Below are 18,371 nucleotides of genomic sequence, written 5' to 3'. Positions count from 1 at the left end.
TAATAGTTTAAAAGAAGAAAGATCTGTTTATTTATCCTCAGATTTTTAGTGACTTAATTTCAGTGTTAGAAGCCTCAACATACATGATGTTTAACGTAGTCTTCAGTGGTTTGATGCACTCGTAGTTTCATTTCTACCAGCTTTACTTCAGCTGGGCAGTTTACCTCAGATTCAAGCATTTTTTTTCCTCTCAGGGAATCTTTACTAATTTATACGCTGTGGGGATAAGAGGAGAAACTGTAGAGATGGAGATGTAGAGGTGAGATATTTACAAACCTATGTGAATAGTATGAGAGAACAGTTGCTCTATTTTTATTTCTAACAGCTGCTGATTTGCAAAAGAAGGAAGATTTTTTAAAATATTTTTTGCAAGATACAGTTTGCCACTAGAAAGTATGACACATTTGTTTTCACCCAACCTAAAGCAATAAATAATAAATGCATCTTAATTGGTGAGCACTCATGTTTGTAGTTTTTATCTCCAGAAAATGATTTAATTTTAATGCCATTTTTGCCATAATGAGCAGTGGAGTCCAGAGGGAAAAGGCTGAGGGAGCAGCAGAAGACAGTCATGCTGGGTGGATGGGGAAATCCTGTTAAAGGAAGGGTAAGTGGCTTATGAGATGGCAGGTATGAGGCTAAATCTTTATCATGTGATAGTCAAACTGCAGCTGATGGTACAAATTCTGTGGGATTCTGTTTTATCTTTTCACAATTTTTAAGTTTTGCCAGAGATGTCACAGCACCTTTCTATATTTTATTTTACCATTGACAGCTATGTGAAATGTGTGTTCGTTAGTGTGTAGTGTTTACAGTTCTGTTGGTATATGTAGTATGTTGTTTGTCACACAGAGCAGTTTATTTAAATAGACTTAACTGGATTCTAGTAAAGTTTTCCTGTATGAAATTGCATGAAAACCACGCCGACGATGATGGCATACCCTGTGATGTCCCCTGTTTTTAGAAGCAATTAATGTGCTTTATCACTATATTTAGTACAGTATCACAGCACCAGACAAACAAGTAAATATTGTTGATTTGTAATGTTCTGCGAGTACAGAGCTTTAATAAGGCAGGTTAGTTAAAACATACTTTATATGTAGATGGACTACTGGCATGTAGGGACTTTGAAGGTGTTATTTGTTTGGTGTTATTAGACCTCAGCTCAGGACAGTATGGAAGTAGAGAGACTATACTTGACTGACATCTCCTCTGTTAGCTTCATTAGGGTGAGTAAAATTATAGTTTAATCAGTGTTGTTGGTGCTTTGACTCTCCAACTTTAACATAAATTGAGGTTTAATCAGCCAGAATAACTGAAAACCTGTGTGTGCATGTCCAATGCCTTTTACAAAATTATTAAAATGGCTTTTAGGGCCAGCGTGGAAGATTTTGTATCTTTTAATCAGTCAATCTAAATATCCTTAGTGAAGGCTGATAGTTGTTCCATGTTTTTCTACTTGTGAGCACTAGAGGGCATCAAGTCACCAGGAAGAAAGAACCTGTGCCACTGAATGAATCCGTTCCACTACTTATCCCTGTTACAAATGAAATGTAGAAGAGTAAGTGTTGGACAGTGAACATTCAGTCTGAAAATGCAGCAGCATGTATTAAGCTGCAGTGTTTAAGTATTGCTGAGTTGTAAGACTGCACTTAACACTTGTTTTTACTACTGATTCATCTTAACATTCTTTTCTCAGTTTGTACCTTTTGCCATCTATTTTTCAAAGTTTAACAGAAATGTGACATCCTGCATCCTTTAAGACTTTGATTTTCTGTTAGCTTTTGACTTGGCATGAGGTGCATTGTTGAACCTTAATTTACTTCTGTAATCATTGCACATAACATACACTACAGTACATGTATATTGTCTGCATCATATGTTGTGTGTGTAAAATAAATAAATACAAGCAGCACTAAAGGACTTAAACACTCCCAGACTGTTCACTTTACACTATGCTGCAGCTGCTGTGATCATAGACATTCCTTATAAAAAATGCTACCTTGAGTTGACTTGACTATTTTCCTACAACTAATTTATTATTTTGAATTTGTTTTCATTATTTACCAAATGTACCACCTTGACATTTGTTTTATTGTAAAGTACTGTGTAAATTAGTTTTTGAAAGTTGCTATACAAATCTTCTTCTTCCTCTTCTTCTTATTCATCTTGTTGTTATATGCTGTGATGTTGGGAATCTATATACCAGTGCAAATAGGACACTTCTTAATCTGCTTTCAAAATAATGTAAGATCATTACTGTAGGGCTGCAGCTAAAGACTACCATCATTATAGGATATTTGGCTAGTATTTTTTATCAGTGAATTTGTGAACTGTTTGGTCTTAAAGATTTCAGAAAATGGTGAACAGTGAAAAATGTTTTTTAAATATTTTTTTTGTTTGAACAAAACTCTAAATTTAAAATATTTTCTGTTTGTGACTATATAAAACAGTAAAAAACAACAAAAAACCCACAAAGTCTTTAGACTTAAGAAGCTCAGACTTTTTAGTGAAACATTAAATAATTTAGGAAATTTACACATTTAACAGAATAGTTGCTGATTAATTTGCATTGATAGGTTGATCAACTGAATTATTGTTTCAGGTTTGCATTAGTGTAACTTTGAGCTGTGAGTTGTTTGGTAAATAATTTGACACTTTGATTTATGCAGGAGGGTGAAGGCCTGACGTCAGGGGCTACGTCAACATAACCTGCCAGACTTTGGACCTCTCAAAACAGAGGTAAGATGAAAAACCCAGAAAAGAACCCTTATTCTCTCTACTATCTTATGCTTTCTCTGTCTTTCTCACATAAACACATACTTATGGAGAAAAAATGTCCTGATGACACCTTTGAGGCAAGAGACGTAAACATGGTAAAATTGCGTTTTGCATTAACTGGGTGCCAGGGGTGATGTGGTTTCACTACAACAATCTGTATGGCAAATCATGGTGGGGATTTCAAGAGCAAGAAGCAATTTGAGAGAGAGTTTAAGGTAAACTGAGGAGAAGAGAGTTGGTGAGGGAGAATGGGATTGTAAAGAGAAAAATTACACGAGGATTAGAGTGTATAAACTTCCCAGTAATTATTTCTGGAGTGACTCTTGAATTGAAGCATTTTTAATATTTAGTTGCTTTGCAGTGTAAATTCCATCTGTGGCAACAAAACAGTGGAGTCAGTAAGACTTATAATTATGTTTACCAAGAAGTGCCATCTGTCCTACAAAAACAGATTACACTGATCAAAATGTAAGAATCTCACATGCAACAGTCACAGTAGTCAAAAAGGTAAATCGTTGTTGATAGATTCGGTTTATGGGTTGCAGCTGCTGTGGGCACCCATCCGGGATTATTTTGATGCCAGTCCCTCTAAATGTTATGTGCCATATCAGTTTTTTTCCCTTATAATTCCTCCTCTGGCTATATCGCACTGCTTTCCTATATTGGTTGCCACTAAAACGCTTATCCTCCAGACTTTTTTTTTTTTTTAACCTGGGGTTAAAATAAATTACTTTGCATCTAAGTTGATCCTTCATGCATATTTGCTTGTGCTCTCTGCTGGCATTGGGGTGTGCATTTATTGGTCCATCTCACTTCTGCTCTGATAAAAGTAGATCACTTCAGCAGATACACTATATATGCATGTATTTGTATATTAATATATACCAGTTGTTGTGGACAAATAATTAGATGGATGGATGGATGGATGGATGGATTGATTGATTGATATTTGTTTTTCAGTTTAAAGTAGGAGACAATTTTCCAACCATTTCCTCAAACTGAAGCTGTATGAAATCCAGATTTTGCTCCAAACATGTAGTGTGTTGGAGGACAAACCAAACATTTGTGTATTTGGTCTTAATATTTCATTTCCAGTATCTTCTCAAACATTCATGTTTAGCAAGTGGGAGCAGATTAGTTTCAGCCTCAAGAAATTGTGCGTACCAACTGCAGAATTTTAAATGGAAACCACACCAAAGTGCCTTCTCTAGTGTCAGTACACTCTTTGTAGAAAATTAGATTGCCAGCAATTTGAACCTGCTGTGCTCTCCAGTTAATTAACAATTTCCACAGCACTAGTCCCTCACAGGTAATTAAAATGTTGGAAAAAAATCAAGTCAGACATGAAATATGAGCTTCTTTTCAAAGGAAATAAGACATAGTCCTCAGTCGTAGTAATACTTCCTGTGCTATAATCTGTTGCAGTATAATTCTATAGTGTCAAGTAATTTTGTATTTACAGTCTTGCTCCTATTTTGCAGTCTTTTCATTTATACAATTTGATTAAGACTAAATAAAAGAATTTTAGTCAGTTTGAGCCCTGGCTCTCTGGATGACAATGCAACTTTCTATTCCAGGAATAAGACACACTAAAACAGTTACAGACATTTTTTATGTCTTTAGTAAATAAGGCTGAACAGAAATTAGTTTTGATATAATAATTATATACATACAGTATTACTTTTCTTTATATGCACATGAAGCCACACAGCACAGTACCACATCAAAAAATAGGGGTCGACCGATATGTTTTTTCAGAGCCAATGCTGATTGTTTGTAATGAAAGGAGACCAATAATTGATATTTGGAAATAATTTATATTTTCAGTAAAAATTTAAATCCTGGTGTCAGAATTTACAAAAACACAAACTCCAAACACCTTAGCCTATGTTTTACATATGTTCAGTGTTAATATCCATGACTTATGACATGTAACCAATCAGATAGTGCTGTGAGATGTTGACTACAGATACAAAAAAGGCAGCTGCATCATTTAATATTAATTTATTTGACCAGAGATCAGTTTTTTTCATTATTAATATAAAAAATGAGATGATAATCAGAAAGACTCAGTATTGGATCTGATAATTGGCTTGGACGATAATCGGTCAACCCCTAGAAAGTAGAAGTAAATACAGCAAAGTGCAGTTTGTGTTTTTAGAGAAAACTAATGTTGTTGCTGTGATGTAGAATCAGCTGTGATTGTTAAATAGCCAACTTATGTCCAAGGAGTAATGTATTTTACCCATGGGTTGTTAAATGGATACTTGCTGTAAATTAACATTATTTAGCAGCAAATAAAGTGCAAAATTAAAAGAAAATTAATCTTGCACATTATATTCAAGAAAATGGGTGTTTTTAATAAAAACACACATTTTCTTTAATATAATGTGCATGTGAAATCATCGGCACTATGTGTGAGCTTGTGTGAGTCATTTTACGCTAATCAAAAGGATTCATTAAAAATATTTAAAATGTCAATAAGAAAAGTCAGTTTTTAAACTGACAACCTTCAACTATTACTATAGGCTACGGAAATACATATTTATAAATTTTTACATCAATGATTTTAAAAAATACAGAATAACATGAAATGGTCTGAAATTACAGGTGACGCTCTTGTTAGTAAGAATTTAATTTTGAGTGGAATCTCTCTAAATATTCATTTACCCAGATCTAAGTGACTTGGAATGGTTCCATCAAGTAAAAATTTTTATTTCTGTCAAAACGAACGTCGAAACATTTTATCTGGCAGTCTATGGTGGGAGAATGACTGCAGGTTACGTGGCACAGTACAGCCTCTTCAAGTAGATGTTCATTAAAGTGATATTCCACTTAAATCTGCCTTTAGAGCATCAGATACTTAGCTCCTACAGGCATAAAGTAGCTGCTAAAAGTTGGCTGCTTTTCTCCTACCAGAAAACAGCAGCTGTCAGTTTGATTATGTGTCTCTGTTACAATGGATCCCAGTGGTGACAAGGACAAAACATCAATACAGACGTTTGGACCTGTAAGGGGTGAATACGTGATGATTTTGAGTCGAGTACCACTTAACATATAACACGTCCCTCATGCGACAAAACCTAAACAATCTCTTCATCTTCTTTGTAGTCCTTTGCAGTAATTAAATACCTTTAATGTATAATTTGTTTTATTTGCACTGGTCAAATATTAAACACGGTTTGTCCCCACGCTGCACACAAAAGTACACATTTGCATAATTAACCTTGAAGCCAGCAGGGGTTCTCCTGTCTCATTTTCTGCTCTGTCAGAATCCAGTTAAATTGCTGTACATGTAAACAAAACAGGAAACAAGCTGGCACAAATGCAGACATCAAGACATTACAAGTATAAATTTGCCTGGTAAATCTTCTCAGATGAAGTCTCAGGTAATTCGTAGTGAAAGAGTCTTTTAAGTCTTTCAGGAGGGATGTCATCAGAGGTGAAACACACACATTATAACTTGTGCAGGCCCTTCATTATCCAAGTAATGCCCAGTAATCTGTCATTCTGAGCATTTCTCCTGTCTTGTTTGGTTCATGAAAGGAGGACGTTGTAGCACCTAGAGAAAATCAGCCTGTGGCTTAGCTGAGAGCTGGCTAACTGTCACCTCTGTGTAGGTGGATCCAGTCAGGATACAGGCAGTCCTTTGAGGCGTGGTCACATGACACAGCGACACATCGTCAGTGCATTGCAGACACGATCCGTAGCCCTCCTGCTGTCCATTTGAGAAGCGTGTGGAGATGCTCACGTCCTTGTTGCGCTGCAAGGTGGATCCGAAGCGTTCTTTCGGCTCCGACTGTGGACTTCCCCTGTAGATCATCTGTCGCAACATCGACGTGTCTCTGTATAAACACTCGCGAAAGTTGGGCTTGCACAGCAGGTAGACCATTGGGTTGTAAATGGTGGAGGACTTGGCGAACACGGCGGCCAAGGCGAACCCAGCAGGAGGAACCTGTGTGGCGTCACCAAAAGCAGCCCACATGGCCAAGGCCGCGTATGGGGTCCAGGCACCCAGGAAGCCTATACATACTGCCACTGACAGCTGTGGAGAACATGAAATGCACACAATTAATTGAATTTCATATTAGCAGCAAGCACAAATGGTGTGGGTAAAAATATCTAAAGCACCAATTCCTTATTTATGATTGCACCCCCACAGATGGTTAAATACACATGAGAAGATAAGGAAGTAATCAGCAAAGCATTTTTATAACCTTTGAATAATTTATTGTTTTATATCCTGCTCATATCTTGTCAACTGCAAAACCTGAAGTCAGTGGTGCTGAAGCGACACAGCCACATCCTCTGACCTTGACAATGAGAGCGTGTGCGTTGGTGGTCTTGGTCTGCAGTGACACATGCTGCTGGACGGCCTGACGTGACCCCCGCACCGTCAGCAGAATGAAAGTGTAGGAGAGGAAGATGATGGTGCAGGGCAGCGCGTAGCAGAAGATGAAAAGGCAGACGATGTAAGACAAAGCCGAAAGCTTGTGGTTGGGAGCCTGCCAGTCAATGCAGCAGGCTGTTCCATAAGGTTCTGGACTGTAATGTCCCCATTGTGCCAAGGGCCCCACAGCAAAAACAGATGCGTAACACCACACTCCAACCACCAGGAGGCGGGCATGTGATGAGGAGAACTTGTTACCTGATTGCAGAGAAGATAGAAATAGTTGCTTTTCAGTCATTTTGGTCTTTTTTCCTTCCTGCTGTCTGATAACTGTCTGATAAAGCCTAGTGTTGACATCATATTTTTGAATCCCCTCACCATGGTTAGGGATGCAGACTTTGAGGCAGCACACTAAAGAGAGGGCTGTGAGGTTTGTCAAGCTGCACAGACCAAACAGCACTCCACACATAGCATAGAGCTGGCAGGTAATTTCTCCAAACAGCCACCTGTGCATACAGACAAGGAGTAAAAGAATGTAATGAAGATGACAACTAATGATCAGTTTAATCCTCAATCAATCTGCTCATTATTTTCTTGATTAATTAGCATTTTGTTGCCAATTACTGTCAGCAGCTGCCAGTTAGTCAGTTAGTTGTGCACTGTTACGTGAATTTGATGATAAGAACGAAAAAGAGAGACAAAAGGCATCCAAGATACCTGTGTGAAAAAGCTGACGGTATTGCCAGTGGAAATAGAGAGAGCGTCATCCCAAGGTCACTGATGGAGAGATTGATGATGAAGAACTCTGCTGGCTTCAAGGTTGATCGCTTGTGATATGCAACAAGTAGCAGAATGCAGTTTCCTAGGAGGGACATTATACCTGTGAAACAAAAGGAGTGAGATAGGCTGGAGATAAATGAAGTCAGCTATACATCAACCCAGGAGAGACTTGGCTTGTTGTGTGGACTCACAAAATATGCTGTAGAGTGAACCCATGAGGATGTCGTGCTCCTTGGAGATGGTGGAGGTAAACACAGCAGATGTGTCTGAAGCATTTCCCATCTAAAATGTTAACACAAGGGTCATTCCATGAAAAATCAATCAGTGTCTCCCACCTGACCCCCTCTGAATCGGTTGATTTTAAAAAAAAGAAAAAAAATGCAATAACGTTAGTATATTCAGTGAAGCCATGCAAGATTTCACCTTCATACTATACGTACTATTTTCTGAGTTACAGGCTGTTGAAGTTTATAGGGATGGGTTGAAATTTTGCACTTTAATTAGTATTATTTTTTACAGATTTTTTTTATCCCTCATAACATCATAAATACAGGAGGTAGCCACATGAAGTTTTCAGTGATGAAAGACACTCTGAGCTTTGTTAAAAACTGCAATCAAAGGAATTTTATGTTCACTCCAGGAGTCAAAATCTCATTTTTGTTTCGCGCAATTGATTTTTGTCTCTATGAGCGTCAACATCACGGGCAATTTTATAGTTTCAATAGCAAACTGCACCAATGCTTCAGCAGACATTTTCCGAGTTTTTTTCCATTTGTCATTCTCATCCCTGCAAATACATGTTGTCGTCCTTGTGTGACAGTCACACTTTTGATCGTAACTCACGTGGAAATAGTCCATCTCATGTTTTAAAAGCTATTACACAGTTAATGTTGAACTGAAATGTAACTTTAAAAGAACAATATATTGAAAATTGTAAAAACGAAATCTGTCAGAAAAATCAGTTAGGTATTTTTCCTCAAACAGCTATCATCAAAACATCAGTTGGGGAAATACCTTTTGGAAGGTTGGTGTTGTATCCCTTCAGTAGAGTTACAGACTTGTAGAATTAATGCCAAGGTACAGTGAACATGGTAGCACAATCGCATACTGAGACACTTAATGCTGTTTTTTCCTTTGATTTGTCACCCGTCTGTATACTGTCACTGCATGATCAATACTTCTCCAGTTTTGTTTCTGATACATTTAAAATGCCACCTGTTGGCTGTAGCACAACATCTGCTTTCCTACTGTCTTTGTTGCACAGTATCTCTAGCTTACAGGATCAGATGTAGAATTATGTGAAAAAACTCTCTTAAAAAAGAAAGTCAATAATCCCTTGCAAAAGAAGAGGACTGTTCATATTACATACAAAGCAGGATTGACAGATGGACATAATCAGAACAACTGTGCCTTTCAGGATTTACAACAGCAGCTTGAGAGCAAAAGAACAAAACAATTAGATTAAAGGAAGATGCGTCCAAATTTACTGGGGAAAATGATTACGAAATTGGATTGTTAAAAGTTTTGTCCCCAGGACGACACATGCAAATGCATTCCAGATGCATGGAATGATAGAATAGATAACCTAATGAGCAGAGGTAAGAGTGTGGTTATCCTGCCATGACAGAGCTGACAGGCGCTCAAACATTTCTGAGAGCTAATAAATTAACCTAATACATTGTTAGAAGAATCTTAATCGTGTCTTCTCAGCATCAGTTGAAGCATGTCAGAGGCACTCATGCTCCTCGTTGTGAGCCAGACTCTGTTCAGTCAGTATGTTCTTGCCTATTTGCAAGCACGATGGTGATTGCTATTCAGAGGATCACTTTGCCTGATGTGGAGAATGAAAAATAAAATGGAAATCTGGGAGGGAAGCTCCTTGCAGGGATGAATGTGGAGCATTACTTGGAGGGCTATTGGAGATGATACAGAGGCAACATTGACTCTCAAGGACTTAGGCAATCACACAGGATAAAGAATGAGGCTTCATTACTATGCAAGTCAGCACAGCAGTCAATGACGAAATGTCCAGTCAGTCTGAGTGGAGGAGACTCAGCAGAGTACATAGTTATGACCAGTTTTAGTGCCACTCAGATCCAAGAACACTATTGTTCCTCATTCTGTTCTCAATAAAGAAAGGTCATAATGGATTGATTTGTTAAGAGATTGTTCTGTGAAGGACAACCATCTGCCAATGTACAGTATGTAGTTGTGACATATTTATATTGTTAAATTCTGGTGTTTGTATCGGCATCTGATCTCTAGCCCTCTTATTTCTGTTTTAGTTGTAATTTCATGATGCCGACTCACAACGCAGTCTGTAGGTGGATGTCTCCTGCTGGATAATTGTCCTAAACTCAAGAGACAAATATCTGCACACTCAGATCTGTGAAAAAAGATGTTTTATCGCTTGCAAGCCCTTGGAGAGAAACTGTCACGCCTGGAAGATTTAAAGCTTGCATTAATCAAAACAACTCTTGCACAGATTTTTTTGTGCAGATGCTGCTCTCTCAGGTGTACTGGTCTTTAAGCTCCAGCACCTCCACCAAGCCTGAGCGAGCAGCAGGTCCCTTGATTTTTATAGTCCACGCTGTAGTTAACAGGCATCGGTTTGAATCAGTATTGTTTAATTTAACAAATGAACATACTGAAGTGTCTCTCATTAACAAGAACATAGAGATGGAGTTTTTGTGACATTAATATCAAGCATGCCTCTAGAGATGAACACTTTCTCTGCTTGTGAATGCATGTTAATCTAACCAGAGGAACAAAACCAACATGACCCTCGGCCATGTGACTGTGAAAGTTAGAGGGAGGCGTCAGACAGGACCAGCAAAAGCTTAAGCAGCTGAACTCTGCCTTTGGTCTGCTGTGACAGACTGAGTATTTTGAGAATGACTGCGCTATAGCACCACTGTTATGATGTCTTTGAGCCTGTCTGAATAACTCTTCTGTTTAGCGGGGATTAATTGGACGCCTTTGATACAGGGACGGGGACTTTGACCTCTAGATGATGGTAATGTGGGAAATAGACCATGTAGCGCCTGCTGACCTGACTGATGCACTCCATTATTTCATTTTTGATGCACAATTGCATATATTCGTTCCTGCCCTGACCCTGTGGAAACATGTAATTTAGTGAGGAAAAGATTTATCTATCTGCAGTCAACCGCTGTTGTCCGTGTGACAAGTAAGCTATAAGTTTACGACAAGTTGCACTGCTGCATGTCATCAGTACTATGAGATCTGTGATGGTGGCAGAACGAGGACTGTCACTCAAGGCCATTAAATATCTGTCGTCAGCGGAGATGAGCAGCCATTTAGAGACTGACAGGCATGTCAGGGAGTCCAAGTGCAACATCAAGGAGACCACATGTTCACAAACAGTGACACTGACAATGTCAGAGAACATGATTCTCTGAGATTGGCAGCCAGTATCGAACTTAGTTTAAATACGACCTTTGAACATAATTCATTATGTTAAAACTCTTGTATCATTTTTCATTGCCAAAATAATGTTGGCAGCAGTATCAATGACTTCATCTTAGGAAAAACATCCTCCATTGCATTGTCATTGTGATGTTACATTTGCACCCAGCTTTCAGTGTTTCTGCCTTTTGACATTATGAATCATAAAATATTTGTGTTTCTAAATTTAACGTGTCACATTGTATCTTGTTTGCTTGGCTTGATTGACCTCCCCTGTCCCTTGAGCGTTTACATTGATTTCATCTGTGCATTTCAAGCCTGTTATATATTATTTCTGCCCCAATGTGTTCAAGTCATACTGGCAAATGAATACTAGAAAGAAAAGTTGTCCAGTCGCTCATTAGAGTGGATATAGAGTCTGCAAGATGTAGCTTTTTTGACCAAGCTTTGTAAAATATCCAAGTTTGTAGCTTGTGTTATTGCAGTTAGATAAAGATGTCCACATTAACGCTCTTTCTAATGAGTGTTTTCATTATCGGTTAATATGCCACTTATTTACACTATTAATCAATTCATTGTTTAATCTGTAAAATGCCATGAATTGTGAAAATGCTTGTCAGAATTTCCCAGAGCCAAAAGTGACGTTTAATTTCCTTCATAGTAAATCTTAAAGTTTACTCAAAACCGGTAAATGTCGAGCATTTCTGCTTGAAAAATGACTGAAGTTATTACGAAAACAGTTGCCTCGCGATCAACTAATCATTGCAGCTCAAGGTCACATTTTTTTATCCTTATTAATGCCATTAGTAGTTTTGTTAGGCTTGTGGTTTGCTGCATTGTACACTATGTTAAAGCTACCCTTTACACAACATGTATGACAGGCAGTGTGCTGTGCAACTCATCCCTAGAGGGCCTGGAAAGACCTTCGTGAGGCTTAAGTCCACTGTGTTCATCTGCACTGTGTTGAACTGCCTTCTCATCTGAGAGTGACTGGCAGTGACAAGTAAATGCCATCACAGTACAATATTTACACAGTGTTTTCGGAGCATGACAGAGTGGTTGGAGGCAATTCCTTCAAAAATTACAGGGCACACATCTTATATAATGACTGTGGAGAATAATCACATGATGTGTTTAAGATGACCAGCACTGTAGTATAGTAATCTAATCATGAATCCATTATCAGCTATGTTTAGGTTTGTATTTTTGTCATGCACACTACAAAACAGACTATTAGAGCGTCCTAATCCTCATTCAGGACTTTGCTGTTTTGTTTTTCAGCTCTTTAACATGAGCTTGCAGCAAATTGTGATATGAACTTAATAGAGTTGTTGACAATCTACAACAATTTGACATGTTACACTATTTACTTTAAAGGAGAGATGATGATTTGAAAACTGTGATTGCAGATGTATTTTTAAGGCAGAGAGTTGAGAGCAAAAAAAATAAAGACGGTGAGATGGTGGAGGATTGATCGTAGCTCAGTGTTGCCATAGAACTGATTAAAGGAGAGGATTGATTCTCATTTAGTCCATTGTTACAGAAACAATTTATCTCTAATGGTCTGATGCAAACGATGCAAGTATTTGTCATTTGAAAAGATTAAGCTTAACTGAATCATCTTTCATACTTAAATGCTCAATAAAAAGTCTGAATGGCTTATATAATATGCTACTAAATACATCTGATGTTATTTAGGCTTTAAAACGCTTTGTCAAACGATGGAAAAAAATACAATTCTGCCACCTGAGTAAGCCATGCTATCAATCTGCCACAACTGCTTCCCCTGAATGACACAAAACGTGTTACATAACCACAGGCTGATTTTGGAAGGCAAACATTTTTGTGCAAGTGATGGGCCATGCCCCAAACAGCTGTTTTCATTAGTTATTTGCCTTTGGTCTTCAGTTGAAGGTCATTCACATTGTTAAATCCTGTTCTGTCCACCAGAAAGACACCATAATCTGTCATCATAGCTGGTCTTTGTCTAAACACATTGATTTTCTGATGTGAGTGAGAAGTCACAAACAAATGAATCGTCAGTCACATATGTCTGCAGGTGGCAACACAACAGTCATGCATGCACACAAACATGTCCAGAAAAATAATGTCCAGAAAAGCAGCCTGAGATGAAGACGATGGGCTTCTTTGAAAATGATCAGCATTGCGGCAACTTCAACTTGGACTAAAAGATAAAGAAAAGCACTCGTTTGTTACAGAGACGGATAATCAGAGGATCTCATCACTAATCCTGCCGGAGATCCCACAAGTCAGCTGTGAGGTCTCTGCCTTCATCTCATCAGCATCAAACTGAGCACTATCCATTTTCACGTCCTTGATATAGTATTTAAAACTTGACTGATTGCCCTTCAGTAAATACCCATTTAATGCCAACAGATGGAATCATATCAGAGGGAGAATTCCAGCAAAACTACTACACTTTTGCACTGAAAATTAAAGTAGAGAAAGAAATAATATTTTTTTGAGCTTCCATATCTTGCTTCTGATTGAAAGCAACATTTACAAAATTTGTGAGGTCAAACAAATGCGTCATCATCACTTATCCCCCTTTTCATTATTACCTAATCTCTTTGTATTGCGCTGGAAACAGACACCCCGCGGCCGTGCTGCTTACCTTCCAGGGAGGGAGGATAGTTTGTCCTCAGTTAAACTCATGGAGGCCAGGTGGAGAGCAGGACACAGAGGAGAGGAGCTTGACCAGCCACTGAGAGGAAGACAGAGAAAGAGGGAGGACAGAGGGAAGGAGTGCGAGGGGGAGAGAGAGAGAGAGAGAGAGAGAGAGAGGGAGAGAGAGTGAAAGGGGGAAGCACTGGACCTGTTTCAGGCTCACAATGAAGTGTCCGGTTAAGGTATCCTCCTTCCCTTCAGTGACACACACCTACATGCAACTGGCCAGGTGGACACACACTCACTCCATCAGGCAGCATGTGCACACATCATCACTGTGGACATGCAGTGAGCTCCACCGATGTATAACGAAAAGCCCACAGTGGCGGCAGGCCGGGGAGAGAGAGGCGGGGAGGAAAGGGAGACGGAGAGAGAGCGAGAGAGAGAGAGGGATCAGCATAATACTGGCAAGATCTGAGAGTCACTGATGACTCAAAATACCACTCCCCACCCCATTTCTTTTATCCACTCTTACTACCAATACTTTCCTGCTATGCTTCTCCCCTGACCCTTTGATTCATTTTTACACTCTGGATTATTCCAATTCATTCCCATTATAAGTGGGAATGAATCGTGCATATGAATCAAGCGTATAAGGTGGCTTTTTACGGTTTCCACAGTTTCTACTCGTACACAGATGCTCATTTTGGAACCTACAGTATGAACACCAGTGTGTAAATGTTTATGTATGTGTTGGCTGCACCTACAAAACACTTTATCTACAACTGTAAGGCTGCCAAGCAGAACCAGGAGGAGGAGAGAACTGATTTTATAAGTGTGAAAGCAACAGCCTTGACGTGGATTGTCATCCCATTTAACCTTTGAGGGATTTTGGAAGAACTTTCCTGTTTTAATATAAAATACAGGATAGCTTTAAATAGAATATTAACATTTCAGGATGTGTTGCAATTTAGGCAAGAAGAAATGACTGTAATTTGTTACTGTGTGACGAGGATATTAGACAGCTTTTGACTGTGTTATCATCTAACAGTTTAAAGTAAAGACATTAAGCTGCACCAACACTTTGTGATATTGATTAGTGCATACCTGTTGCTGTATAGAATTTACTATTTCATGCATGATTTGTGACTTGAAAAGAGACTTCTTAGTTGACTGTGCTTAATTCAAGGGTCCAAAATGAATGTGACAGCCACTTTAGAAAGTGAAGTGTCACCCTCGGTCACATGGTAAATCCAGTGCTGGTGGGAAGCATTTGAACTGCACCTGAAGCGCTGTGTCATCCTACTTTATCATATCCACCCATGCACAGTTTGCTTGGAGCAGCGCTGCTCCCAGACTGACAGTCATAGAAAGCTGCTTAAGGGAGCGTGGGCTCACTGGCTGAGCTGTGCCGAGGCTGCCGGCCTGTCAGAGCTGTAAAGAACAGTGCTGTCATATTAATGCCTCAGCACAGGGTCCTGGTCCTTCTCTGGCCGTTCGCTCAGACACGTTTAGATGAACTTAGTGCCATAGCCAGTGATCCTCCGCAGCATGAAGACCTGTCAGTGCGTCAGTGACTTGCTGGAAACAATGATGACAGCAGGCGGGAAATGATCAGAACAAAAGGAAATTATTGGAGATAATGTTTAACATGATTGCAGTCACTTTTAGTCTGGACATTAAGAGGGCATGGCTGTCATATCAGTTAATTTTACACAGTACAGAATATAAAGCAGTGTTGGGTGGCTCACCACTTTTGTAATAAACTGAAATATTAACAAGATGAAATAGATAAATATTAGTAACTCTTGGACAGATTGCCTTCAAGTTTTATATATGTGTTTGCGGTGCCGAGAGAGTAAGTTCTACTGACTTCAATGACTTTTCATTTGTTTTTTTGCATTGATGGAAACCATTGATTGCGGGGTGTGGGCAAAAGCAAGACACCCAGAGAACCATGGTGTAGTACTCACAATGTAATATGTAATATGGTTCAGCGTTTTTCTTTCATAGCATGACAGGCTGTCAACATTTAATATAATTCATTTGGCCTCCTTTACAGAGGGACTCTACGGGACAAATAACAGTAAGAGTTAAGGGCATTCATACATACAGTATGTTTCTAAATAGTGAAAACTAGACCTTTGCTGGAGGGATTTACTGGTGACACAATCAAGAATATAATAGAGGCTGATAGAACCTTGTTTACTGTGATTTATCCTCCTAAGGGATACATCAGTGTTGCCTCAGGATGCTAAGCATTAAGCACATTATATTGACATGACCTTGACCGCGGAAATTAATGCATCACTATGGTGTAGAAGAGCGATAATCCACCTGCCTTCTCCATGTAGTTCAGAGAAATAGCTTGAAATATAAACTGTGTCGACAGAAGAAGTAACCTGAGCCTGATCCAGACAGTAACAATCTGTAAGTTACTTTTACCCTTTTACCTGAAACTGTACCTACCATAATACTTACCAGATAGGGAGATCAAATTGTCTTCCAGCCTTTGGTTAGGTTAGCAGTGGCAGTGAATTGAGAACAGAGGCCACCCTTCATCCATTTGAGACAGGATTATGAAGCTTTGGGCCATAGAATTAATCAGATCAGCCGCTGCAATATGATTAATTGGCACTGCTGGATATTTTGGTCTGACGCTTACCAATAAATAATTCAAATGCAGAGCAGTAAACACTTTTACAGAGCAAGACATTAAAAAGAAATGAAGAAACTGTCACTTTAATTGGTGAGTCCTTCATTTTGCCCAAACATGAGGTGGAAAATGGGAAGAATATGTTGTATGTGAAATAAATCTTACTATAGGCACAGCTTACATTACCTATCGAAAGTATTCACCATCCTTTATTGCTTTTCAACATTAAATCCTGATCAATATAATTTGGCATTTTGGACAATAATATACAAAAAAGACTCTTTTGTGTCAAAGTGAAAACAGATTTCTTTAAAGTAATGTTCATTCACAAAAAATAGTAAAGGTAAAATATATGATTCTGTAAGTATTCACCCGCTTCAAGTCAGTGTTTAGTCGATACACTTTTGGATGCAACTACAGCGTTGAGCCTGTAGATAGGTCGCCATCAGCCTGGGTTATTGTCTTGCTGAAAAAATTTCTCCCAAGTCACAGTTCTCTTGCAGACTACATCAGGTTGTCCTCCACCTTCTGCCTTTACAAGCCTTCCAGGACCTGCTGCTGAGAAGCCTATCCACATCATGATGCTGCCACCATCATGCTTAACAGTAAGCATAGTGTGTTTCTGATGATGTGCAGCATTTAGTGTCCACCAAACATAGTGTCTACTCTGAAGGCCATAAAGTTCAATTTGGGGATCATTAGACCAAAGAGCTTTCTTCCAGGTGACTTCTGAGTCCCCTTCATGCCTTCTGGCAAACTCTAATCTAAATTTAATTTCAGTTGGTTTTAGCAGTGGCTTCCTTTTTGCCATTCTCCCATCACCTTACTTGTGCTTTTCAATAATCTTTCCATGGAGGTGCTTGGGGCGTTCATTTGTCATCATGATGTTATTATAGCCACGAGTACTGATTCATCAGTGACTGGACCTCCCAGTTACAGGTCTCTTTATACTACAATCCCTCGAGACACATTTATTGATCTCAGATATTTTTTTAAATTAGTAGTTTCTTATAAATTGACGATGCTTTGCAGAAATGTGTTTTCACATGCAGAGTCAAAATAAAACATCACTGTAATTTTTTTGTCACAAAAGCCACATTGAAGTAACCACAACTGAATGGTGAAAAATAATAAAAGGAGAAAAGTTCCAAGAAGGGCAAATACTTTTTCTAGGCATTGGATATCTATTACATGATGAGCAATGTCAGTGTCAAGGTCATCATCTTTAAATAATTAAAAACTTCAGCTGTGTTTTTTCAACTACAACAGTTGTTGATTCAGCAATAACATGTAGAGGACCAGTTTTCTTTTCTTAGGTCATAATGTTGGTTGAGTAGCAAAAAAAATACTCATTTTTCATATTCATTTGTAGTTGTATCCTGGATGTATAATTAACAATGTCATTACCAAAAGTTGGAGCTTTAATTGATTTTTAGTACATGTATGTTTTATAATGAGGATTAAATGTGTTTTTTATAGTTGCCCCTGTCGATAGGAGAGACGGTGAGAGAGATAATGCTGAGACTACATTGTTCTGGTCACAGCAGCCTGAGTCACAGGGGTATATTTGATATAGGTGTTTATTTAGGGATGCAAAACACTCGTGGTATTGATAGCAACCTCACAGATATCTGTTAAAAATGAGGTCCTAAATCATCTAAACCCTTCTATAGTGGTTACCAGAAAAAGCATGGCTTATTATTTCTT

At 38.6% G+C, this 18,371-nt stretch overlaps 1 protein-coding gene across 1 annotated transcript; it reads right to left on the bottom strand.

Moving 5' to 3' along the window:
• Nucleotides 1–2,928: 2,928 nt before the first annotated feature.
• On the bottom strand, nt 2,929–14,356 carry opn7d (opsin 7, group member d). Its single transcript, XM_023290531.3, has 6 exons — nt 14,016–14,356; nt 8,143–8,233; nt 7,889–8,051; nt 7,550–7,677; nt 7,095–7,429; nt 2,929–6,826 (listed from the first exon to the last, which is right to left on the bottom strand). The coding sequence occupies exons 2-6, from the start codon at nt 8,231–8,233 to the stop codon at nt 6,344–6,346; spliced, it is 1,200 nt and encodes a 399-aa protein (XP_023146299.1). The 5' UTR covers nt 14,016–14,356; the 3' UTR covers nt 2,929–6,343.
• Nucleotides 14,357–18,371: the final 4,015 nt, after the last annotated feature.

The sequence above is a fragment of the Amphiprion ocellaris genome, chromosome 8 (genome assembly GCF_022539595.1).
Source record: "Amphiprion ocellaris isolate individual 3 ecotype Okinawa chromosome 8, ASM2253959v1, whole genome shotgun sequence".
In the NCBI taxonomy this organism is placed as follows: domain Eukaryota; kingdom Metazoa; phylum Chordata; class Actinopteri; family Pomacentridae; genus Amphiprion; species Amphiprion ocellaris.
This window is presented reverse-complemented; position numbering and strand designations above follow the sequence as displayed.

Excerpts from the sequence above, each read along its gene's own strand:
- opn7d (XM_023290531.3), bottom strand. The coding sequence starts at position 8,233 with ATGGGAAATGCTTCAGACACATCTGCTGTGTTTACCTCCACCATCTCC. Across the intron at positions 8,052-8,142 it reads TTCACTCTACAGCATATTTT|GTATAATGTCCCTCCTAGGA; the intron begins GTGAGTCCACAC and ends TTTGTTTCACAG. Across the intron at positions 6,827-7,094 it reads CACACGCTCTCATTGTCAAG|CTGTCAGTGGCAGTATGTAT; the intron begins GTCAGAGGATGT and ends TGTTCTCCACAG.